Source organism: Diadema antillarum, unplaced genomic scaffold (genome assembly GCF_040938485.1).
Source record: "Diadema antillarum isolate AM-2024a unplaced genomic scaffold, OU_Dant_1.0 scf00000037, whole genome shotgun sequence".
In the NCBI taxonomy this organism is placed as follows: Eukaryota; Metazoa; Echinodermata; class Echinoidea; order Diadematoida; family Diadematidae; genus Diadema; species Diadema antillarum.
In genome coordinates, this window is record NW_027270926.1 from 150,969 (window position 1) to 177,456 (window position 26,488).

Here is a 26,488-nt window from a genome sequence, read left to right on the forward strand (position 1 = left end):
CATGCAGGAGCTATCATGGTGTCTAGCAAAGTAGTAATCGTCTCTGCTGAACACTTAAACTTGTAAAACGCGTACACAACAACAACAACAATGACCGCTATACTGCTCATACTTCCAAATGAATGAAAATCATGAAATTACCAACACACCTTTCCTAGAGTCCCACTGGATACACGTGATTGGCGGTGAAGCGTCCGCTTGATGTCTCAAAACAGTCTAGATCTCTGAGGGCAACGTGAAAAGCTACTACGAGTGTTTTCACGACGCCTGACTCACAACGGTAGGCTTTGACATGCTTCAGTGGCTACCAAAGAGTTGACCGAGGAACTCGTTTGCATATCAAATAAAAGCTCATTTCCAACCACGAAAAGACTTTCAATAAGTAGTTTTGGAAGGCTGCTTAGCAAATCGATTAATCTCCGATCTCTACAAAAAAAGGGGGTGGGGCGCATGACCTATATTACTTCATCAAAAGGATAAACAAGAACATGTGCAGCTAAATATACGTATTCTCACCTTCTCGGGTTAACGTCTACTTAAGAATCACTGTATCCCCATTAACCTTGGCAGCTTTCAGTACAAATTGGCATAAAAAACCACAAGATATTGTACACACTGTCCAAAGTACCTAGCAAAGAAAGGGTTAAAGAAAAGCTACGACGTAGTTAAAAGGTACGCGTGTATGGCGTCATGTAACTTAGCTCTGCTAAAGTAGGGGTTAAACAAAAACATACACAAAACATATCGCTCAGAAACGAAAGTAAAATTGAGTAAAAAATCGATTTGTTAATTGAAATCAAGCCTCGCATCTAAGCTCCCCATTTGTTAGACAGTGTCTTGTCCAGATTACGCAAAAATGCATTACAGCTCTGAAAAATTGAAGCAGGCGACTTTGGCTGGATATAAGAAATTCGACATTTTATTCAAGGAGTCACAAGTGTGTTGATTCACCCACTTCCTATTTTGATATTATAATGAACTTGTCAAAATAAAATTTATTCTAAGATTTGCAAAAAGTGTTATTATCTTGATGTTTTTATTTGACCTTTGGCGTTTCAATCCTCTCTCTCCAGTACTTCTGATTGTGTCCAGATAGGGTAGACGATATTCTCAAATCTTTATTCATCTGGCGACGTGTGTTCGTGGCGCTTCTGTGGTATACAACTTTTGACATGAAAGCTAGATTGATTTAAGTAGTGCGTCATGTTGCATAGTATACTCATTCCCACAAACAATATTTTTATAACCGTGCACTTTGACAGGGCTTGATGACATACACCGTTACCAGATACTTTTTCATAGCCTCCATTAATTTTCATCAGACTTTCGTGGAGGTTAAAATGGTTAAAAAAATGATCACCAAAAGTTCGCCTGTTGCAAGCATTGACACAGCTTCAATGGGGTTACCATCCGATTTTCTAATAAGTATTTGGGTGAGTATTGTAGATAATCATGTTAAGTATATTTTTCTGTTGCTTCCCTCTTTGTTTGGTTTTAAATGAAATCATTGAAAACAAACAAGCAGGGATAATTGTCAACTTTAAAATAGTTTGTTGTCATGACATCACCTTTTTTCACCAATTCTGCGCTATTAATTACCTTTGTCGAGAAACACATTCGTATGAGTGTCTTAGTTTGTCTGATTTGGCACGTTGTGTTCCGTCGTATAATTGTCTTCTTTCATCCAATCCGTTAACTTGATAAGAGGAGATGTGTCATTCCAAAGCCTAAATGGAACATCAGGTCTTTTGCTTAACTTACAGAAGCTGATCTCTGGTATGTCAAATCCACGACATCTTTATTGCTATCTACCTTTTGGATTTTAATCGTGTGTAAATTGTGGGTTTAACTTCGAAATAAATCAAAGTTCAATTTTGTCATTACTCTCGGAACTACAGAATTATTGCCTTTGGTTTGCACACCAGACACGTAATAACATGGCGAATAAAACTTCAGCACTTCTGTTCCAACCAACTCCTGCGTCTCAACACTTCTTTTCTTTTCGGGGGAAAGGGGCAGACTGCATGATTATGAATCTATGACGTACACACACACATATGTGATTGTAAGGGAGACTTTTATTTCTCTCATGTCATCAAATTACTAAGGCACACGTAAATCAGACAATTTAAATGGCAATACAACCAGAAACAATATATGAGTTAATTCATTCAGGTTAACATTCATGGGATAAGAAAATAGAGAAAAGAAGATGAATTGAAAAGAAAGAGAGAAAGAGATAGGGAGAGAAAGGGTAACAAATATCTATTCACTTACTAAACCTGTCATGGACGGATTGTAAAAGGACAGAGTCATTTTCATCTGGTACTCCTAGATTCTATCTTCCAACTGTGTAGCTCCACTTCCCTGTCTGTTACTAGTATTATCATCATGTTGAATCCTGACTCGGCCACTCTTATCTTCATAACTCTAGGCCTACACCTGGATAAGCCCTCTATATGTTACAAACTCTTTTCCTTTTCACATGCATGTTTGTTCAGTAATATAGCTTTATACATTATCACTGTGTGCATGTGTGTGTGCGGAGTGTGTAATTCTATTACACGACCGTTTTACAAGGCCAGCAGATTTTTGATTTCTACTTGTAATTAATTGATATGTTTTCATTTCATGGGATAAGGATTAACTAGTATTATAGGAATCAATAATGGTTTCTAACGGGTTCTTCACCACCGATTTTGCTAGACTGACATAAAAACTGTAACGGGAATGAGTGACATTATTTACTTTTCGTGACACCAGCTTATATTCAACAATACTATTGACATTGTCTTGAAATATGAAATCAAGTTGCATTGAAATTAACATTATTTCTCAAATTCAAATAGTCACTCAGATGTTCTGCACAATATCTTTATTTTTGGTCGAGGCAATTAAATAACCCTACTAGGCATAGATTTCTGAACTGCGACATGAAAGAAACTAATAAAGCAAGACATTGGAAAACGTTCTCAATTAAAGTATAAAAATTGATGTAAAATTCAAAAAAATCGGTATTCATGGCTCTCGTTATTCTTAGACGTGCTTTAAAATTTGTACATTAATGATAATCGTGTTCAGATTAAAATCACATGCTAGACACCTTGATTTAGTGTTTGTTTCAATTTTTTGTGACAGAAGCATCTATAATTACTTATTTTATACATTTTAGAACAAACAAACAAACAAACAATAAAATCTAACAATAAAAAACAAACAAACAATAACTTCTTGTCTCGTGTTCTTGATATCACTACATAGGACCTACACGAAGTAAACCGCATTCACACACACAAATTACAGTTTTTGTATTTGCCATATTTGTTCATACAGGCTATGCTGGACAAATATCATGAATATCGCGAAGTTTCTCTAAAGGAAAAACAGTTTCCAAAACGTTACCCCAGGCATCCGATTTTCCGGACATACCGTGGCGCGTTGCATTGTGCGATTAAAACCTCAAGTTTATCTTTGCGTTTCGTTCACACACACACCTCTCAGGGCGGTCCTTCGCGATGTTTAAACAAAGAAAGAAGATCAGGCGGGATTGATTTTTCAACCGCGATGCGGACGATGATGATAAGGATTATTTTCCTACATTTTGTTTGCATGGATTTTACTCCAGTAGCAACGAGTTCAAGTTCTACCCCGGATTCCTCCACACTGTACAATGTTACAGTCGTCTTGTGTTGGCTGCCCGCTGTCTTCATCATGTGACTGTGTGCTAGAGGGACCTGACTTGAATGAGGACGGACCCAGAGACATCCTTGAGTTGACTGCAATGGAAGCCTACGAGGATGTACTTCAAGCCCGTGTTCCTGGACTTGAAGGAAATGTTCCGGCAGATTGAGCCTTTAGCAGGGATGTCCCTTTCGGTACCAAGATCGAGAGAGAGTATAGAAAATGTGTTAGAGTGGTATACATAGATGGAAATATAATGATACAGGTATATAGAGATCGTTATGTGAATATCTAAATTCAGTTCAATTTCAAATTAAATTCACACAATTATACACTTGAATTTTCATGAATATGACACAGACTGAAAATATCGAAATTTAAAACAAAACTCCAATGAATAACTCATGATGATACAGTTGCAAAGTAGGCAAGACAATTTATAAGTAGAGATTACCGATCTTTATGTAACTAAATACACAAACCTAAAGGATACGACATAAAGGTGCATGACTATACTAGTAGTCTCTGTGTGTGTGTGGGGGGGGGGGGGGCGGGGGGGGGGGGAGAAACAAATGAAAGAAAGTGACAATGTCAATGTAGAGACAACTAAAAATTGTCGGCCGAGGGTACCTACTGAAAAGCTTGTATAGGTAGATTGTCAGATAGAATGATAGATAGATAGGTAGATAGATAGATAGATAGGTAGGGCCTACAATGTATATAGATAGGTATTATAGATAAATATATGAATAGTTGAATACATCAACATATCGATATAAAAATGGATAAACAGACAGCAAATATAGTGATAGATAGGTAGGCAGAAGATAAAGACGATGATAATATAATTTTATATATATATAGAGAGAGATAGAGAACGAGTTAAAGATAAAACGCATCATACACATCATACATATTTCTTTGAAGTGAACTAAAGAGGGCAGTCGTCTGCCACAGTATTTTTGCCGACTGTTTACCATTCTTAGCACACGTATCAAGACAGCGATATGATGGCAGACTGTGATTTCATGTATGATTGATTTCAAAATAATTCACACTTGCTGCTAACACAAAAGGCTGACTATGGTGGGGTCCATGCTCAAATTTACTCACTCTTGTTTCACCGAGAACGGCTTGACAAGGTTTGACCCCTCGACCTCAAAACTGCAGTTCGTCAGCACTTTCTCTAGAGGGTTGGTGAACTCGACTGCCAATATGACCTCTGACCCGGTCACCTCTGAGTTGACCTCCAGCCTAGGAATCTGGAGTCTGATGTCCTCACGCTTTGATATTGTTTTGTCCGTTTCCTGGTGTAATGGGGAAAACAAATAAAGGTTGATTTAGTATCTTTATGCCAGAAAGTAGAAAGTCCTGCCAGTCTTGTTGTCATCATTCTCTTGCGAAATTGAAATAAGGTTGTTGTTTTTTTGTTCACAGTAGTGATATTGTCTTCATTTCATTAATTTTCTTTATTTGTCCAAATTATGTTAAAAAAACATGGTATGGAGATTTGATTTTGTGACACATTCACTATGAACACATCTAAACACCATATATTTAAAAAAAACCCCAAATTATAATGGATATTCAGTCACAATGTTAAAAGGAACTAAACGTTAAATCAAAACACAAAATATCATCGTTAATCGTGAACATTGAACAAGAGAAAATAATTTATACACATGAAAAGATAAAAAGAATATACTACTTCAAACAATATATATTGATAACTACAAGTTTCAAAACAGATTTTATTAAAGAATATTCATACAGACCACATCAATATCATAGCCCCCAAATTATTTCACACATTGCACATTATCCCCACCCTAAACCAGTTACAGCTCTTGCAAATACGGAAACACAGTTAATGAGATATCCCGCCATGATATCTGACTTTATGATTAAGTTGATTTTAAAGTGGACATCATTGCGTATGATTCATAAAATTAATTTGTACTATGCATATCATGTAAATATTTAGAAAAAATGTAATTATGTTTCCTTCATTTTGTTTCTCATTATCACATGTACTTTGTTAGTTTACGTTTGTGCAGTTATTACAAATATTTTCTGCTTACACACTGTATATAACTATCTCTGTTTACTGATGGAAAGGAAAATATATTTGAACTTTGAATTTTGAACGGTATGTAATTAGTGACTGTCTAATATAAAGCAAGACAGTTTCATGTGAATGTCTCAAATTTTTGTTACATAATTATTTGAGATCATCATGAAATTGATCAATCTTGGATAAAGACATGTTTGTACAACGTGCAAACACACACACATATATCCATATATGAATATATATATATATATATATATATATATACGTATAATTATTTACACTTAATGATTGATATGTATGTATGATAAACGTAGTGATGAATTTCACTTGCCTTGATGGTCAATAGTACGAAGACGGTGAGAAGACCTTGTTCTTCGATCTTGTCCACGTATTCGTCAACGAGCACAGGTAGCACGTGATCTTGAAGGTCACGTGCTTCCAATCTTATCACCATCTTTTTCTTCTTGATCTCCTGCCGAATAATTCCTGGAGCACATTGCATAAAAAGACCTAGCACATTAGCATACATACACTTTTTGAAGCATTGAAAGTCAACGATCAGGACCACGTTTCATAAAACTTGTTATCAACAACAAGTTACGATAGTTGTTATTTATAAGTTAATGCTATCCTTGCATCTGATTGGCTGAGAGCAAATCTGTCATAGCACTGTGGCAGTTGTCAAAGTTTTATGAAACAGGACCCTAATACACACTTTTGGAGAGATATTGGGACTTTTTTTTTAGTCAAAAAATAAGAAAAATGAATATCAAAGGGAAACAAATGCCTATATCGCAATATCTGTCACCTTCTGTTCCGGATGTGCGGCAACATTGTGTACTGTCTTTTGAGTGAGTACCTCTATTTCTTTTTTTCACACAATGTCTAAATATGTTTGCATAAGTAATGCCTCATTTTGTAATGACTACAGACATGAACATTCCTTGTTACCTGTGTATTATCATTTAAAACGCATGTCAAATTTACGTTGGTTCTCTTTTTTTTACATTCTGTTGAAAGAAGTGAAAATACAAGTTTAAATTGAGCTGAATTGAACTGATACTTGGTCTATGGATATAGACCGAGCCGGTGTGTGTGTGTGTGTGTGGGGGGGGGGGGGGGGGGGAGGAGGGGGGGGGGTAGGATATATAGGAGGCGTATCGACGCCCTGGACTCTATATCTTACCAGTGTAGAGGGTGCTCTGTAGGCTGACTATCAGAGTGGCTGTCCTTGTCTCATCGGACAGATTTGAAATCCGCGCTTTCAGCTCAAAGGAGTCCCCTATGTAGGCGTCGTTCAAGTCGTTGAGATATATTGCCACGTCGTGATCAGGGCATTCCACGTTGTAGAACCCCCGTCGCATACCTTTAGCTAGCACCATCTCCACTGTTGCCTTCTCCTCGCCTGACCCTGCAATGAGAGAAGGGCAGAGCAAGCTATAGAATGATGAGAGGTGGATTAGTTCCTACGCCCACTGCGAAGCAAAACACTTGCATAATATTGTCCAAAGCTTATGAGAAATTGCATTTGTGACGTCATCTTTTTAATTGATCATCTAAGGTCGATGGTGCTGTTTACCGTTTAGCGTATAAACATAACTTTGTGTACCAACAAAGTTGTATTATGATATCACAGTCAGATCTGTCAAGTCTGAGGGACGCTTGTGGTTGAAACAAAGTGATGATCCAAACTTTGAAATTAAATATCTGGAATATGAAGAACTCGTCTTTGGTAATTTGGATCCAAACGTGTTGACACAATGATACGTTATAAAGTACGTTTATCTGGTACTTACCAGAGGTAAAAGAACTGTTTTCTCCTCTCTTTTTTTTTTGAATGCTTGAAAAACCTTTTATTCGTGATCGTAATTTTAGTTATTACTGACTACAGGTGCTCCAGACAAATGGGCATGCAAGTTTTCATGAACTGCATTCAACTGTTTAATCTTGTGTGCTGATTAGTTCATTCAATCATTCTAACCATTATTTGTAAACATAATGACTTTGCTTGTTAAACCACCACATTATCTTCAAACAAGATATTCACAAAATCACCAGATTTCTATCGGCATTTTTGTCATTTTTTATATCATCATTTTGGGCGTGGCACTCAAGCAAATCGTGGGTCTGATTCCGTCACGAAACGAGGACAACATCTAGTTTATTTACATTGTACATAATCCCTAGTACCAGTTGAGGAACGGCAAAGGACACCGCCATCTACAATGGACGACGCGTGGAGATCCACCATTGGTCACTCGACGAAGAAGTCACCAAGTGCTTGAAAACAAAAGCTAAATTCGCCGCTAGGTTTTTGCTAAAGATGATATTGAAAGAATGTAAATTCCATACAGGACATTATGGATATCATGCAAAATGCTTAATCTATACATACATGAATTTCGATGATGTTAGCAAATTGATTTTCGAGTGATCTGAGTATTACAAGCGCCGCTTAGCAATAGATTATTCACTCTTTTCCATCGTTATATATAATATCTTTTCATTTTATCCCCGTCGGAAAGCATGCATTGTTTCTATTCCTTCGTCTATTTCAAGTTGTATTACTTAAAACTTTGAGGATTGTATTTCGTACAAAATTGTTAACAATATGATTTATTGAATGCCTTGATTTTGCATCAACCTTTTGTTGTACGGAAATAAAGCGCAAGTGAATTGAAAAGTCGTTAGATATACGTTGCCCCGAACGATCCCCGATAATCATAACGATACCCCGAACGATCAAAAGAAAACCTTGTCACATATTATACTTACGTAAATATATACCACAAAACTTCTAAAATTATCATGTGCCTGGGTTGTTCAATGTGTGTTCAAAAAAAAAAAAAGAGAGAGTCAAACCTGCAGAGTATTTATAATCCATGGTTACATCTTGAAACTCGTCAGACCCAACGGCCTTGGTACACAACAACTTCCCGACGGCATTCTTCTCGACGTCGACCAGTTCGTAGCCGGCTGATTCGGGATTGTTCCGGTGGTGTTTATCTGGCTTGACCATCCACGTCACACGGTCGGCATTTAGCTCTGCAAACATGAACCTGATCATTGCAATGGCAAAGAAAACATATGAAAGACAAAACGTAATTACATCAATTATGGAGGCTTACTAGTAAGTTAACTAAAGCGATAAACATCCTGTAGCATCCCAAGGGACCTAGCTTCTGGTAGCGACGCAGTGGCGTATCTAGGCGGGGGGGGGGGGGCAAGGGGGGCACGTGCCCCGGGCGCCACTCCTTGGGGGAGCAAAAAACGAAAACACGAGAAAAAAAAAACAAAGAAGAAGAAAAAAAAAGGAAAAGAAAAAAAATCTCTCCCGAACGGGGGGGGGGGGGGGGGGGGGTAGGGGGGCAGCGAAAAAGCAAATCAAACAAGATAAGAACAAAACGTAATGATGACGCGGAAATACAAAAATTTCTGCTCACTCGCGCGTACTAATTTGGAGTATTTCTTCAAGTAATCAGTTCATTGGTTTAAATCGTTATCTACAAGGCCGTCACTACAGGTGTTATGTTAATTAGAATTGTAGGATTTAATAAGCAAAAAATGACAAGAATTCCATGCTTTGTAAGCTGAAATACAAAATTTTCGGCTCGCTCGCTGCGCTCGCTCGCCAATATATATATATATATATATATATATATATATATATATAAAGATAGGAAGAAAAACGTGATGATGACGCGGAAATATACAAATTTCGGCTCACTCGCGCGTACTAATTTAGAGTATTTTTTCAAGTCCTCAGTTTATTGCTATAAATCGTATCGTACTAATTTACTAATTTACAGTATTTTTTCAAGTTCTCAGTTTGTTGGTATAGATCGTTATCTATAAGACCATTACTATATCTTGATTAGAATTGTAAGATTTAACAAGCAAAAAATGAAAAGAATTCCATGTTTTGTAAGCTGAAATGCAAACAATTTTCGGCTCTCTCTCTGCGCTCGCCAAAATTTATCAAAAAAAAAGAAAGAGATAAGAACAAAACGTGATAATGACGCGGAAATATACAAATTTCGACTCACTCGCGCATATTAATTTACAGTATTTTTTCAAGTTCTCAGTTTGTTGGTATAAATCGTTATCTATAAGGCCGTTACTATATCTTGATTAGAATTGTAAGATTTAACAAGCAAAAATTGACAAGAATTTCATGTTTTGTAAGCTGAAATGCAAAAATTTTCGGCTCGCTCGCTGCGCTCGCTCGCCAAAATTTATCAAAATTTATTACATTTAAATCACCCTCAAAAGGACCCCTTTTAAGTGCTTGAAAAAGCATATCATGTGGACTTTTTTTAAAGTCCCTACTGGGATGGGGTTTGGGTTGAACACTTTTTCAGAAATTAGGGGCGCAATTTTCGCGCTTGCCCCTGGCGCCGTTTTCCCTAGATACGCCACTGGCAGGCTGACTGGGTAGCGGCATACATGGATAATATACATAACCTTGAAAAAAAAAAAATCAACTTTTGATAAAGACATGGCCGAGGAAAAAGTTACGGCGTATCTTTGCCACTTCTTAGTGGTCGGCATGCAATAGTGTTACGTGTTGTTTTCACTCCTGTAAGCATTATACATTATGCCTACACGAAACATCTAATCAAGCTTTTCACGTTAAAACGAGATATTTTGTGGAAAGCATGAGTATCAAAATCTACTTCATAATTTTACAGAAGAGAAAAAAAAAGGACAAAGCAAAAAAAAAAACAGTTTCTAATAGTTTATCTGGAGTGAAACAAAGATTTCAACTAGAGGAACAGCAAGATGGAAATATCAAGGAAGACATCAGTGGTAACAAAAAACCGATACCTTGTTTCATGGCCTTGGTTGACAGATCCCCGTTTGATTGCTGCTACTGGAGCCGGACCGCACTGATATATGCCTTGTGTGGAAAGGATCGAAAAAGTGGATAGACATCCACTCTCAAATCTCACTCGTTTACTCAACATGGGCTTTCTTATCAAAAAGCCACATGGATCCTGTGTGAAAAAGACTTCGTATGGCACTGAAAGAGTTAAACTCCAAGACTGAATTAAGTCTTAATGTCTCGTTATAATTTCCTCTATGAGAGACCTCCACTTCTGCTGTATTCTTTGTCCTCTATTCTACATGCTTATGTCATGGTCATCTTGTGCCCTAGTTTGTCATGTTATCTTCTGCATATTAATCTTTGTGAAGAAGGGTATTGCATTTAGCCTTGGGAAGGCTGGTAACGAAATCTAAATGCTTAAAGAATAAATAGGTGCCTTCAAAAGATCTCCACAATAGTAATAATTGAATTGTTCCCCTCTCCATAAACGAAAAACTATACTTGAACAGCTCGGTTTTCTTAGAATCAGACTTCTCTTTTTCGGGGAGGAGTGGGAGTCAATCAATGATTTCTGGTCCATACGGTTTTCTGAGAATTAGATTTCCCATTCATGTTCACGAATAGTGGAAGAATTAATCATTAAGACAGTTCAAGCAACATTTGCAAGCTCCAAAATTACACCAGCACATACAGAGTTTGATCAACTGAACAAAGCTGATTTGTTTTTGTTTTTGTTTGTTTTTTTCATAAATTCAAGGAACAAAAAACAGACCTTCGCTGGTATCTTGAGGAGTCACGTCTACGGCCTGCCACCCATCGAACCCGGGGTCCAGATCTGGGCGAGTCATCCACGCCTCGTTCCACACGTGGTAGAGCCACACCGAATCCCCGCCCCGAATGTCCACCCCGTTGTCGTCCACGAACTTGTCGATCACCATGGAGTCGTCGGAGTCGTGGGCGGAGGAATAATTCGTGATGCAGCGTGCGGGGATCCCCATGCATCGAAACACGGTGGTGAAGAGTCCGGCGAACACCCAGCACTGGCCGAACTTGACCGGTTGCTTCGTTCTCCGATACTCCTCCAGAATCTTGACGCTTCCTTGCCACTGCGTCGGCGCCATCCCGCCGGCGTACTTGCTGTCCCAGCTGCCCGCGAGGACGCCGCCGGGCAGGCGACCCGCTGCATTTAGCACAGCCGGCAGGATTCGCGCGACCTTCACGGGATTCCCTCGATCATCGACTCGCACGTAGTCGTGAAGAAGCCCGAATACCGTGTCGACCACGTCCTTGTCCAAATGTCCAAAATTCCACTTCTGAGAGAGCGGGCATCGGTAGTTCCCCTTCCAAATCTCCCCTTGGTCTTCCAGCACATACTCCCGTCTCTCCTCCTCGTTTTCCATGTACACTGGATCCCTTCTGCACCAGGGATTAAAGAGGAGATAGATTGGCTCCGCTTCCTTGAACTCTCTCTGGAGTCCAGTGCGGTTGTTCTTGATGACGACTGTTAGACTGAATGGTCCTATGATTGAAGTCACTGCTGTGCAGACGATGACTCGAACACTGCCGTCATCCGACGATTCTAGCGTGATGGACCAGCCGTTGGATTGATCACTGTCATGGATCGGTAGCAGAATAAGAGTCCCGTTTGACTGTCGAGGGTGTTTTGCTGAGATTTCAAAAACGAGAATGATTAAGAACATTTGCGCATTTTTTAAAAATAATATAATGACAAAAACGATAAACGACCATACACCAGACAACAAACACGTTTTGATTGTCGTTATAAACACTTTACTCACGAACCAACCTATGTGTTCAACTAAAGGGCGATGTCATGTGAGCGGGAATCATGTCTATTCTATTTAACAAATCAACTTACACAGATGTATAAACAAACTAATGACAACCAAACGTACGCATCAATAATTATACATAACGAACTGCTCAATATTTGTTTTGACCTATGGTTATTAAACGGAATCCATTTCATTCACTTCAACAACTACACTCACACATGGCGGCAAATCGCATGTACAACGTTTCTCGCTCTGGAACGTATTTCCTGCTCGTCCGTACGGTAAGTTTGAAATCCTGCGCTCGTCTGATCACCAGGTTCTGGTTCTCGTAGCTTTCCGTGTGATGCTCAGGCTGGTTAGTGTCCAGCTGTTCATGAATAAATATTAGCCAATGAAAACTCGACGTGCTGTTGAATCGTTTTACTTTGTGTCTTTAATCGTTTTTAACATTAAACATTTAAAATGAACACTTCCGATCAAAGAGAGAACTATCAATTAAAGTTAAAAGGACACAGGCCCAGGATTCCATATGGCGCTGTTGCATGGATCCACGCTTTTGCGTCTACCATGTTCCAGAAATCCGTATAAACCCGATTGTTATGAGTAATGTAGAAAATGTTCGAAATAATGCGAATCTCAGCTCGGCTCTTTATTCGGCCATTGTTCCTGACTGGTTCCGCCTACTACTTACGGATCCTTCAAAGATAAAGTTTTCTTGCAAGATATTCGTGGAAACTTGCGTGAAAACACTTTATCTACTTTGATTGACAGATAACCGCGGCAGATAGCTAGCTTTACATCGTCGATCGTCGTAATGAAGATGGCGGTAATCGTCATGCCGTTCAACAGCGCCCTCTTTCGGATGCTGGGTCCGTGTACCTTTAAGTCGAGTCCGTCTCTCGAAATGATATCACTGATTTGTATCTATCCACACTACTGCTCAAGAATCGCATCTGTTCTTCAGTGCCTCCGAAGTTAACACCTTTATTTCAAGAAGACACTGATTTAAAATATTTACCACAACACTCGTCCCTATGCTGGTTCTCTCCTAAAATTCCTGCTTATTGTTTGCAATTATACAGCTGTCGACAATTTCAAATGTTGGCTCACAAACCTATTCACTCTGGCAGCAATTCCTTTGAATATTACATTCTATTTTCTCATTAATTCAAAGTTAAGCTCATGAAAGATGCAATGCGCATCATCATCGAGGTTTACAGTTAACATTCACAAGGGCCAGTTTTTCCACCTTCTTCGGGTCTTTAAAACATACCTATAGTTTACTAGAAGAGAAAGTCAGGGACCGGGAAAAAAGTCAACAAGCAGCCCTATGAGTGCATAAAGCTGTTACACCACGCATCAAACATTATATCCGTTCCCATTTATCAGTCATTCGTAACTCAGTGAAATCTAATTCATGGATGGTGATTTGCTTCGACGTTCGATTTCATACTGCACCTGCCCTTGACTCGGATGAAAGCAAGTTAATGTTATGTGCAGCTCTTCATTTCGTCTGCCATTTGGAAAATCGTGTATGTATGATGTAAGCGTAAGCCGGTTGTCATAGATACAGAAGGGCCAGAAGACACACTAGCAATTGATTGCGAGAATCGTTTGCGCTGCCTTACCCTCAAGTCTACCCTTCACCGTGTTTATCATAATTATCCATCTCCTGATGAGCCGCGTGTTTTCTGTCAATGTCATAGCGTAAGGAAAATCTCGATTCAGCAAAAGAAATTGGAAAATTCGTCTGTATAGGGGAGGGGGAGGGGACTGGCGGGAAGGATGAGAGCATTATATACATGTATGAATGTGAATACGGGCTAAATTGAAGAATATGTAGCTACTATATGTCTGCTCTCGCGACGTGGAGTCAGCATACCAATTCAAGACTTGATATAGGGGGCATTCTTGGAAAAGCGGAGAAGAGTCCAGACTTTCGTGTAGGAGGATCTAAGGGCGCATCATGTCAGTTGCTTACAGCCTTGGATGATGCGTTATTATCTACTATGTACCCTTTGGCCCAATAGTAAGAATGGGTACCTCACGTTGTTGAGGGTACCTACAAAGGCAACACAAAACCCTCTTTGAAAAGCAGTGTTAACATTAATGTTCTGACCAGAAAAAAAAAGATAATATGACGATATCTCGAATGTATTTAATTCATGTAAGTATATCCGGGGAAGCTCCGAAGTGACTCTTCACTACAGATTGCTTAGCTCTTCTCTTGTACCAGGGAGATCACCTCCCTGCTTGTACTCATGGGGGGGGGGGGCGAACGAATATGTTAATCTACATACGATGTTATGGATATGATGCAATTAAATCGTGCAAGCTAGGCAGCAAATGGCAGATTCCATATCGCAACGCACACGACATGCACCGTGGAGAGTCTATGAATAAATCATTAACCTGTGGCATGTGCGGTACACACTCTGTTGCCATAGATCCTTAAAGCGCCTATCCAACACTTTCAAGCCCGATTATACATTGTTATACGTTCACTTGTGCAAAAGGGAGAAACTCTGCCTTTAAAATTAGCTTCGAATGATTCTTCGAAAGGAAAGACAGTGGATTATACTCACGTGAAAATCTACTCCATGTATTTGCAATGGTTGGAGTTTAGAGTGGAATGGCTTTGCCATGTGTGCGTGCAGCATCTTTGTTGGGATCACGGGGGAAGCCCCCATTTCTTCCCCTACCACGGAACGAGCGTCCATATCATCGTCGAGCACAGTCTCGAGATCGTCGTCGCTGTAGGGATCGCTGGCGGGCAGGTTGCTGAAGTATTTGTCGGTCCATTCATGACTCGGTCTCAGGCCGGTCTCGTCGGTGACGGTGACAGTAATGGAGACAGGGGCGACTGGATTTGTCGTCCTACTCTCGTTGCTCCCGACGCTCCGCCGGCTGGAGGCAGACCCGTGTGAACTGCTACCAGATCCCATCTTATCAAACTGGCGAGGTCGCCACCGTCCAAGGGAGAAGACCTTTCCACCAACAGTTGCTTGAGTTCAGTCCAGACTAGAAGAAAACTTCCCATTCATACACGAATCGTGAGCTCACATCAGCTTGCTAAGCAATCACCGCAATCATGTGAACAAAGTCACGACGCAAATTTGAGTTTGCAGAGGATTACCTTAACTTGCTTTCAAATATCGTTGGAGAATTTATATTTTCTATTTTATTTCATTATTGCTGGTGTGACAAGCACAACCCAGTAAAGATGAGGTAAGAAGCATGACCCAAAACAGTCCGCTCTCGGTAATATCGGCTTGAGTGATCGTCTGTCCCTTTCTACTCATCCTCTGTAGTGATTAAATCAGATCGCAAACTGACTGATGTCGGAATGTATCTACATCGATTTCTGTGCAGACCTGTAATCGTGTTTCTCCACGTGTATTTCGCTTGCTGTCCAATATATTTGCGCAGACGCAAACGGTTCCTCGCGACGTAGAATAATACAACACTGCAGCATTCGTTCAGCGTCACAACGCGCATGTGGCTGACGCACGTCGTGAATGCCACCATACTTAATATCAAAATCTGCACCTTTTACGCATTCGATGACTGAAAACGATCCAAAACTTCATGCCAAAATTTAGCCTGCGACACCAGGTTTCTCCAGTATGCCTCCTTCCACGAGGAAAAGTTTCAACTGCCCAACAAATAGCGTAAACGAACCAGCATTGGAAGACCTTTACACATGCTGCTTGGTTTCGTTTTCTCCCAACAACCTCTCTTCTACACCGATTAGATTTGTCATTCTACCGTGCTAGATATGCATCGTTATTGTAACATCATAATCCCCTCGATACAAGTGATATTGTCTAGCTTTCATTCAAGCTTAGTGTCCTCCACAGTTCTCAGTGATGGCTGCTGGGATAAGAAATATCTGGTGGTATTCACTGGGGAAAATGCTCGTTTGTGTTTTCCTCACTTTCGTTTTGATAAAAAATGGTTTCGTTTTGCTATCTATTCATACTGAAGCTGTGATCACTCTGTGGCGGGAAAGAAATCAATATGGGCATGATACTGTGGGGTTCGCGAATTCAATGAAATCATTTGGCCATGATTTTTAATTTACCTGATGGGTCGACTCGTTTGCCATTCCTGTAAACCGTTTCCAAGGTGACATGACGATAAATGACCTCATCTTGCAGCGTTACTCCTCGGTTACCGTGGTAGCCGGCTACGCTCTGCTGGGCTCACCTGATATAAAGTGTGTTGAAGTCTATGCAGTAAGCCAAACTTAGCAGTTAAGGCTGGAATATACTTACTACGTGTATTGTATCAATATAAACAAATGAATAAATGGAATAGAATTCATATGTTAAGCACACATTAAAGAAGTGATATTTAAACATCGTTGCGGACATCCTAATAAAAGAAATAAGCCTATTCTTTGATTTATACTTGCTGGAAACCTTGACTTTCCATGAATATTAGTGACACAGATCTCCCCCCCCCCCTTTTTTGGGGGGGGGGGGGAGGGGGAGGGGGTATTCACTTTCTCGCAATTTCGCGTTATATTTTTGTATACCTTGGTTATCTGGAAATTATTTTTGTCAGATTTTCGTTTCATTTCTAAAAGACATGAATTATTCCTCCGGTCGATCTATCGATAAGGACTTGAAGATGAAAGATATTTGCTTTTTAGTCATTAACTGGTATAGCAGGTTTACTTTCGTTTTGTAACAATCAAAACTTAAAAATAGAAAATGCATAGATAAGATGACACACTGAAGATAACTTAATCAAGTGCTCTCTCTCTCTCTCTCTCTCTCTCTTTCTCTCTATCTTCTTTCTTTTCTACATAACAACACTTAGTGTTGAGATTTGTCTAGAGTGTTTGTTTAGAACTGGTTAGGTTTCTTCTCACAGTAAGTTCGTGTAATTGAGTTTTGTAATTCTACTTTTTATTTTTAAAATTCCACTTTTTAATTACCTTTGCCAAGTCATAAAGTTCATTTATTGTACATTGTAATGTTGATCTATGCACTTTTTGTAGAAACATTGTAGCTACATAACTTGGCAATAAGAAAACAGATAAATGAATGAATTAATGAAAAAAAGTCCATGTAATGTGTACGCCAAGATATATATATGACAGGAGAGTGCGACGAAAGGACCATAGGAAGTGTCAGTATACCACCAGCCAAGGTATGATTGTGATGATGAATTGAGCCATGCACTGCCCGCTGTGGTGCCTTTTTGCACTGAAACGGGTGAGGGCGCTGACTTTTAATAGCCACAATCAATGGCACGGTGATGAGGTAGTCCCATCCTGAGTAATCAGCTAATTGCACGCTGCCATCTATCCTTCTTTTAAAGGCAAAAACTCCACTATGAAATATAGTCCCCCTGGCAAATTAGATGAGTAAATTAAAACAAAGAGAACACATTTTTTTTTTTTTTTGGTAATAGGATGGGCACCAAATGAATCTGAAGTTTAAATATTCCATCGAAAGAACGATATAAGATTCAATTCAATTACGAGCAGAATCGATTCACTTCACAACTTTTAGATTTTCTTTTCTTTTATAACGACGCTATTTGTCATGGATTAAGCAGCTTTACAAGTAACCACTTCCGCATACTGGAAAAGGAAAACTTTATAATTACAAGGTCACTAGCACATTAAATAATTTGATACATAGTATACATGTTCTTTTCTTTTTTAACGTTCATCTTGACAAAAGGAATTCAGTCAAAATTCGTGTGCAAGTCGTCCAGAAAAGTGTAGAGCGATGACATCATCAACTCACTTTTTTTTATATAATGCGGGCCATCAAAACATATCTTTTCTTAAAAAGTGGTGTCCCGACATCTATTTCTGGTGACCCCGGGCCACCGGGCCACCGGGCCACCGGTCCTGTCGAGCCTTGTTATAAATATTTGCTGGACGACTTTCCCCCGAAAAAAATGTTTTTGTTATATGAATATTTGGGTATGGCCTGATTTTGTAACAACAACAACAACAACAACAACAACAACAACAACAACAACAACAACAGCAGCAGCAGCAGCAACAGCAACAGCAGCAGCAGCAACAACAACAACAACAACGATAAAAATAACATGGAGACTTCCACTTTAAGTGCAGGTGAGTTGAATATCGTTAACACTTGTCTGCTTGTTCTGCCAGTTAATCCTAAACTGTGGTATGTGTTTTTTTCGTGATTAATGAGACGTTAGACCTTTTAGCGGATTGGTCTCAGAAACGTATTCAATTTTCTTTGCATGTGCTGGCGTGACATTGTCTCGTGATGTGAATAAGCTCAGACTGCTCAGACATAGTACAATATAATATGCTAAGTGACACTGGATATCAAAATGTTTTATTGGTCACGTACCGAAAGTTCTTGGTGGATTAGAGAAGAGATTTGATGTTCAACGTGTTTATATAACTAATTCATATTAGTCATGTTAGTTCACTCTCTTCAAACTACCCGCAATCAATGATGCCATGTGACATAAATACTGACAGTCAAGTATTTGAACATCACACAATATAATAAATCGGTTTGGTAGTTATCTGTCTGTATGAATTACTTTGATATTTGCAAACGTCAAATGTAAAATAGTTTTCTCAAGAGCTTTTGTTTGACAAGCAGTGCCATTATTCTGTTAATAGAGAGACGGTAAAGATGAAAATAAACAGAGGGCAATGCCACTTGTCGATAGAATTTACTACATGCCCCAATGTTTGTCATAAACCATGCAAATAAAAAAACGGTTCGTTCATTCAGAGTCTGTCCCTGTCAAGACTTCCGCGCAAGGATTTAGCTGTTAACCTTCTGCGTACTATACATTGATTTCCTGCCCATGGGTATATGTGTAAAATCTGTGCATATTTGACTCATTGGCAGAGAAAGGGTTAAAGGGTCACCCCAAGCCTGAACCTCTTCACGGAACATGAGCTAGAGTGGTTGCTAAAAAACACACAATAACAACAACAATAGACGATGTGGAATGATGTATTGGCTAGCGTCCTATAGAGGGCGTGCTTACGTTCCGGATATATGCCTGGGGGAAAACTAGCTCTTGCATCAGTATCACACATCTATCAGTGTCTACAACATTTCATCTTCTTCCCAGTGGTTTCAAATCAGTACGTTTCGACTTTCTCATGAATAATCTTTTTTTTTTCATCCCCACCTACAAAATAATTCAAAACCGATGTGAGGTAAGGATACACTTTCAGTTGACAAAGTGATGAAGCAGTTATTAAGTCTACATAGAAATATAATGAAAAACATAGAGGGAGAAAGAGAGGGAGAGAGAGAGAGAGAGAGAGAGAGAGAAGGATAAAATGTGTAAAAAAAACCCCAACATAATTAGCACCACAGTTACCGGTTCGCTAATACATTATTCATATGTATTTATATTATTACTGATATCTACTCGCTTGCCCAAGGCTTGACTGACGTAGCAACAGCTCAATGCACGCATGTTGCAGACCAGACGTCATAATGAACCTCAACGGAACAATTAACTTTAGTAGTCTTTCACTATACTTCATATGGGGAGTGAAAATCAATAATCTTGTATATTGTGAGTAAATCATCCAAAAATAAAAGCGAAATAGACGTAAATGCAGACATACACACAAACTAAACAACAACACGACAGACAGTTCACAACTACATGATATACGTGTTACATGGCTGAGAAAAAAAGGCAAAAAATAAGTATACCGTACACAAACAGCAAGCATTATAGGCAGATGATTACTGAGCAAAAGCATATTCTCTTTTGTTTTCCAGGAAACATTTTTGGTCGGTATTGATCTTGATCAAATGTTTTCTCATGAATAATATTTATTTTTTTTTAAACTGATTTCATCTGTGATGTTATCATGAGGACTGTAATTTTTAGTAAACCCCCTAAAAAGAAAATTTATGAAAGCGTACTTTTGTGCGTACAACATGGATCGATCACCTTGGCTCAGACGCAAATTCAGCTGTTTGGGAAATAATATGTTTTACATTGACGAATATCACAGTGTGAAAAGTAAATCAATTCCTTGCAACAAGAAGTATGTCACTTCCTTACTACATAAAAATCCTTTTTTTTTTCACGTATTAACAGTCTAAAGGCAGTGTTATATGTCACAAAGCAAGTAATCAGAAAGTATGGACCGAGAATAAGATATAATGCCACTCCTTCTAGGCATTTCGGATGCGACAAGCCAATTGCAGCTTCTTACTGATTACAATAAAAAGCAAAGACAAAGACAAGAACTGCCCCAAAATGAATGGCAAACTCCTTAAAAGTGTTATCAAAAAGAGTTTACTGCATATTTATATGCAGGGGTACACACGCAGACACACATACACACACAGATATACATATATATATATATATATATATATATATATATATATATATATATATATATATATATACTGACATCAAAGGACTTAACCACAACATGGCGGGGCGGTGCAAGAACAGTAAATCTATTGACAGCAAATCTTGCACATATAGACGTGGCTGGTGTTGGGTAGCACCCCTTTAATCATCGAGCTTTCGGGCGAAAAGCCCTTCTTCAGGATCTATACAGTCAATGACAACAACGTATAAATAAAATCAACCTAGGTATAAAATCATACTAAACTCAACTAGCCTCATATACTATACATTTCAAAATATACTCAACATAAAACATACCTCAATTCAGCACATTTTATAACAAAAAACAAATCAGCATACTATTACTAAATACAATCTCAAAACAAAACTTACTGTGTTGGTGCTGAGTGTGGTCTTGTAGTGTTGTCTGCGTGAAGGTTATGGTCGGTTATTTATACGTTGTTGTCATTGACTGTATAGATCCTGAAGAAGGGCTTTTCGCCCGGAAGCTCGATGATTAAAGGGGTGCTACCCAACACCAGCCACGTCTATATGTGCAAGATTTGCTGTCAATATATATATATATATATATATATATATATATATATATATATATATATATATATATATATATATATATATGTATATATATATATACATATATATATATATATATATATATATATATATATATATATATATATATATATATATATATACATGTATTATATTCATGATTTATACATAATCTCAATAAATGATTATGTAGATGTGTAGATGTATACATAATTTCTAATTTCTTATATTAAGATAGTTACTTATTCAGTTGGGTATTGTAATATAACACAAGAATGATGTAATAATAGATGATAGATTGTCATCATTGTCCTTATTGCTATATGGATAAATGCATGATTTAACAAGCTGTATTTTACCTGCCTTTAACTGTTCATGTCGTCATTGTGATTTGATATAAATAGTCAACCTGTCCATCACAAAATATTTGCTTTAGCGCCCTCTCTTGTCCAGCATATCGTTCATATTATGAGCCCACTCGCGGAGACAAACATTATGATTGCCACCGTTTTGTCTTTTCTCTTTATCTCCAAGTGCATGTCTACAATTTCTACACATACACACACACACACACACACACACACACACATTTTTGTACATGTATATATATATTTGAGATATATATATATATATTTTGAAACAAGGAAGGAAAAACTGACCAGAAACAATTGTAATGATAAATAGCGAAAACTTTGAGCAAAGAAAATGGGTTTTCATCGGGATTCGAAGCCGAGACCTCCGGATTACTAGACCGGCGCTCTACCGACTGAGCTTTATAGGTTTACATATAGGGCTTTCAATAGCTCAGTCGGTAGAGCACCGGTTTAGTAATCCGGAGGTCTCTGGTTCGAATCCCAATGAAAACCCATTTTCTTTTCTCAAAGTTTTCGCTATATATATATATATATATATATATATATATATATAATTATTATATTCATGTGCAACAGCATGCAGTCTAAAGTATTGTCGAAACGTGCAGCTTCTGGGAATAGGTAAATATGGAACAATTTCCAGTGGTTTGGGATGTAAGAGCATAAAAAAATCAGGTACTAATTTGTACGCACTGCGCGCATGAGACGCAAAAGCTGTACTTTGCATGCAGTGAAGTTGGTGGTGATGATTTGGAAATGCCTACCACAGATATTTTAGGTCAAGGACTTGCATTACTCTGAAAATACTTTGATTAAACCATTTATTTGACCGACTTATGCTGACGGGAATATACAGAATGTTCTTAAATGCAACGTTGGTGAGATTATTAAGTCCTTGAAGTTATCTTCGCTACTTAAAACATCCCTCACTAGTTTTTAGCGCCCTACAGGTGATACATTCTGGTTTTCCCCTCCAACGCCTGTATACAATTACGATTTTATTGGTGACCGTGAACGTGAATTTTCACAACAAAGGGAAGTTGGAGAAGCTTGATTCGTTACATAATCATTGATGTCTCCACGGGGACGAACACGTTTGTTCAATGGGTCGTGTTGTTGTTTTTTTGTTTGTCTTGTTTTGTCTGTGTTATGTTTGTTTGTTCCTTTTTGCCAAGCCCAGCTCCCACGTACAACGTAATCACACATATAAGAAACAAATAAGACACATGTTGGTGGTTTTTTTTTCTGCATGAGAACTGCGTAAACAAATATTTATCTCGAAAATGACGTGTTTTTTTTTTCATGACAGCATACGATCACATTGTGTTTATCATATCACCAATATCAGCGACTGCTCGAACCACCTTCACATTACGCCTTATCTTAATGGTAACGATGAAAACTAAAAGTCATATAGATATTCCAATATCAATCCGTATAAATCGAAATATGTACAGGGAATGGTAACAAAATAATTTTTTTCACATTTTCACATAGATATTGCACATATTCATATTTACATACTAGTGAAACTGACAATAAATAATTCTGCCTTCAAAATATCGATTACTGACAATTTGTAATAAAATATATAAAAAAATGGACAGACTTATCTAAACGCTTAAGAGAGTGTAATCACATAACAATTCATTAAACACTTAAATTTGACTTGACTACAAGCTAATGTAAGAAATGTTTGTGATATTAATAAGCTAATAAGGAAAGGAAAGAACAGCATCAGATCAAAATCAGATGAAATCATAACATGGTTCTGATCAGAGCCATGTTATCAAACACTCAAAGAAAAACAAATTCTTTACATACAGAATAAAGTGGTTTATGTTTCCTTTTCACCGTTGCGGTGGTTCCATACGGACACGCGAAGTAGCAGCACGTTAAGACTTGAAAGTTTTGATCTTAAGTAAAACGACCTTATACAAGAGAGAGCTCAAAAACCAGTGGCAACATTTATATCAAGCACCATAAAATATTAATGAACCGTGAGTAACACCTAAATCTATTTACAACCAAGAAACTGGCATGCCTTCTTACTTACCATACGCAATGTAATACATGTTGTAGAAAAGTCTGATAAAAAATCAACTTTGTGACAAGCGAAACTGTTTCTTTTTTTTTCATACAAAAGTTCTCTTATCAATACGTTGCTTAATTATTTACATACGTCACACCAATATACTATTAGTATACTGGCGACGTGTCTTACACTAAAAGATGAACAATGTACATGGAATTACGCGAATGAGTCCAAACGAAGAATGCAAAATTTTTTTCCACTAAGATTTGGTAGGACTCGAAATGGCCCATGGCGGAATTCCCGTTAAATCTTTATATCAAAAATTTCGAAAAGACATTCCTTCTCAGACAATAGACTAAGTTTGGTCATTCGCGATTTTCATATCTTTAGAATTTATTGAAGAATCTGTAGAATCACCGATCGATTCACTGCCGTTTTAATTCAACGAAGGCATCTTAGGAAGGTTGGACAAAAGAGTAAACATTGTTTGACCTTGTTGGTATGAAAGGCAACGCATGTATGAATTATCACGTGAATATGTTTTGTATTTTTTTTTTATTACCATGATCGTCTTAATCATATATTCAAACTGTACATCTTCGGCCTGGATGGGTTATCCATCAATGATTTCGGATCGAAGACAACAACCATCATCAAGTCGCAACCAAAAACCGTGAACTGGTCGTCGATTGCTACTAAAGAATGAACCCAGTCTCAACTTCCACTGAAGAAACTCCGTCAGTGAAATGACTCGCGCCGCTAATGCATGCAGCATGGTTAACAAACTATGACCAGTCTTTTCAACAGTTGTGAAAATAGCTAATGGTACAAGATACTCGTGCCTTAAAAAAAAAAAAACAAAACAAAAAAAAACACGTGCCGCCATGAATGTCTACCTCAGTGCTGTCATAACTCTACTCTACATACGCTGAGCCGTGAACATCCCCAGAAGTTCCGTTTGTTTTCCGATGCGGAAACAGTCAGAAATACACAAGGAACGAACGAACGAACGAAACAAGGCCGATCGTTCTGTGCTTTCGTGAAGCGTGCACGAATACCAGTCTCCCGCCACTCATATGAAGTGATAACAAATGAACGCGCTAAAATCGTAATGATGACGTCACTACACAAGAGTCTTTCTCGTCCATCGTCATATCCCATGCCTTTAACCATGGGTGGGAACGCTCAGAGATAAGAAGTGCGTAACGCCACTTACAGCCACAATCGTCAGAAGTGAAGTGCTTCAAGTGCAGAAAAATCCACCAATTTCGTCACCGGATGTCTGTGAAGATAAAATGGTGCAAGAAAACAAACATGACAGCGGGTATTTACTCAATATTCACTAGAATCAGAGGAAACTAATGAGGCACAGAAAAAAAATGCAAACTGGTAGTTTGCAATTATATGTAATGTGGTATTGCTGTTGATTATCATATTGAACCTATACCATTCATCTTGTTTATATTCAGTTCGCTCTTACAGTATGAGCTCTGAAATAATGATCATGGAGCATTGTGCACATGTTCTGTTCATGACACGACGCTACACATACTACGTAACGCTTCATTCTATTGAGATGACATAAATAAAAACGTCTTACCAACTGATTTGTTGGGGTTTACATTGATTGCGACTAATAATTGGCCTTTTCAGGACAGTGTGTTTGAAGACATTTCACGTGTCGCATTACGTTTCGTACGTCAGTTTGGTGTCCTACTTATCTGTTGAAAGTGTTATATCTTCTTCTTTGTTTAATTTTTGAGGGGGGAGGGGATCCAGTAGGCCTATATGGACTTAAGCCTTCAGTGCGCGCTTTACCTTTTATCTTAAGAAAATCACTTCAAACAAATTATCGTATTAAAAAAATACCATGGGGCATATGCAGTTCAGTTTGAGTGATGGTTAAAGGGATATGTACTGTGTGGTTTGAGATATAATTGATTCTAGTGTACCTAAGCTCTTCTTGGAAATGAGTATGATGAACATCAGCAGTTATCAGCTGTGTGGCCACCCCGTGGAAACCATAATTCAATTATGGTCAATAATATACTCGCCCACACGCTCTTATAGAAAGGCAATTCAGGGGAGAAAGATTTTCGCGTGTCCCGACACATTTTCAGCCATGTTGATACTGCGTCATAATCATATCATGTAATCAATTCTGTCAAGAGAAATTATGCGTATACAGCACAAATTTAATCACATTGTAAGAACGAAAAAAAAAAAGAGAATTGTTATTGCGTTTACTCGAGCAAAAATGCAAAGGATTCATGTTTGAGTTTTAGTATCAAAGCATTGTTATGACCGCGTCGAGGCATACATTCCATTTAAGTATCGCATTCATTGAGTAACTTTTCTTAATACATTGTATATCATGGTATCTTTAATGCATGAAGGGAGTCGGATGTAAAGCCAAAGATTATGAATCAAGATTGTAATTTAGGTCACTGTAAATCAATCCGTTTCGCTGCGAATTAATCTAACTCTTAGAATACTATCCTGAGATTTCAATCATCAATCTTCATCCCTCTTACGAGTATTGAAGAGAGAGAGAGAGAGAGAGAGAGAGAGAGAGAGAGAGAGGGGGGGGGGGGGGGGGGGGGAGAGAAACCGGAAAAAATCCCGCCAAATTTTGTTGTAAGTAGGGAGCCTACTAAGTGTTTCGCCGGATTATTTTCATGTGTGCTAATAAGCACATATGAATACGTGAAAGCTTTAATACGAACTAGGAAATGGGAGATTTAGAGAGCGGAAATGATGTGGAATCCC

General features: G+C 38.3%; 2 protein-coding genes across 2 annotated transcripts in view; both read right to left on the reverse strand.

Moving 5' to 3' along the window:
• Positions 1–3,724: 3,724 nt before the first annotated feature.
• On the reverse strand, positions 3,725–15,324 carry LOC139708959 (coagulation factor XIII A chain-like). Its single transcript, XM_071620931.1, has 9 exons — positions 14,965–15,324; positions 12,596–12,746; positions 11,356–12,249; positions 10,583–10,655; positions 8,618–8,814; positions 6,942–7,166; positions 6,087–6,241; positions 4,795–4,988; positions 3,725–3,869 (listed from the first exon to the last, which is right to left on the reverse strand). Exons 1-9 carry the CDS (start codon positions 15,322–15,324, stop codon positions 3,725–3,727), a joined length of 2,394 nt encoding a protein of 797 aa, XP_071477032.1.
• Positions 15,325–24,608: 9,284 nt separating this feature from the next.
• The window catches only part of LOC139708690 (synaptotagmin-6-like), a 100,971-nt gene continuing 99,091 nt past the window's right edge, over positions 24,609–26,488 (reverse strand). Inside the window, exon 7 of the mRNA XM_071620627.1 lies at positions 24,609–25,001. The gene's annotated coding sequence lies outside the window, so the exon portion shown is untranslated. The remainder of the gene's footprint in view (positions 25,002–26,488) is intronic.

Bases quoted from the DNA above. Each gene is read 5' to 3' on its own strand.
- LOC139708959 (XM_071620931.1), bottom strand. From the start codon at position 15,324: ATGGGATCTGGTAGCAGTTCACACGGGTCTGCCTCCAGCCGGCGGAGC. The intron at 6,242-6,941 runs GTAAGATATAGA...AATGTGCTCCAG, and splicing joins ACAGAGCACCCTCTACACTG to GAATTATTCGGCAGGAGATC. The intron at 4,989-6,086 runs GCAAGTGAAATT...CCATTACACCAG, and splicing joins TCGTACTATTGACCATCAAG to GAAACGGACAAAACAATATC.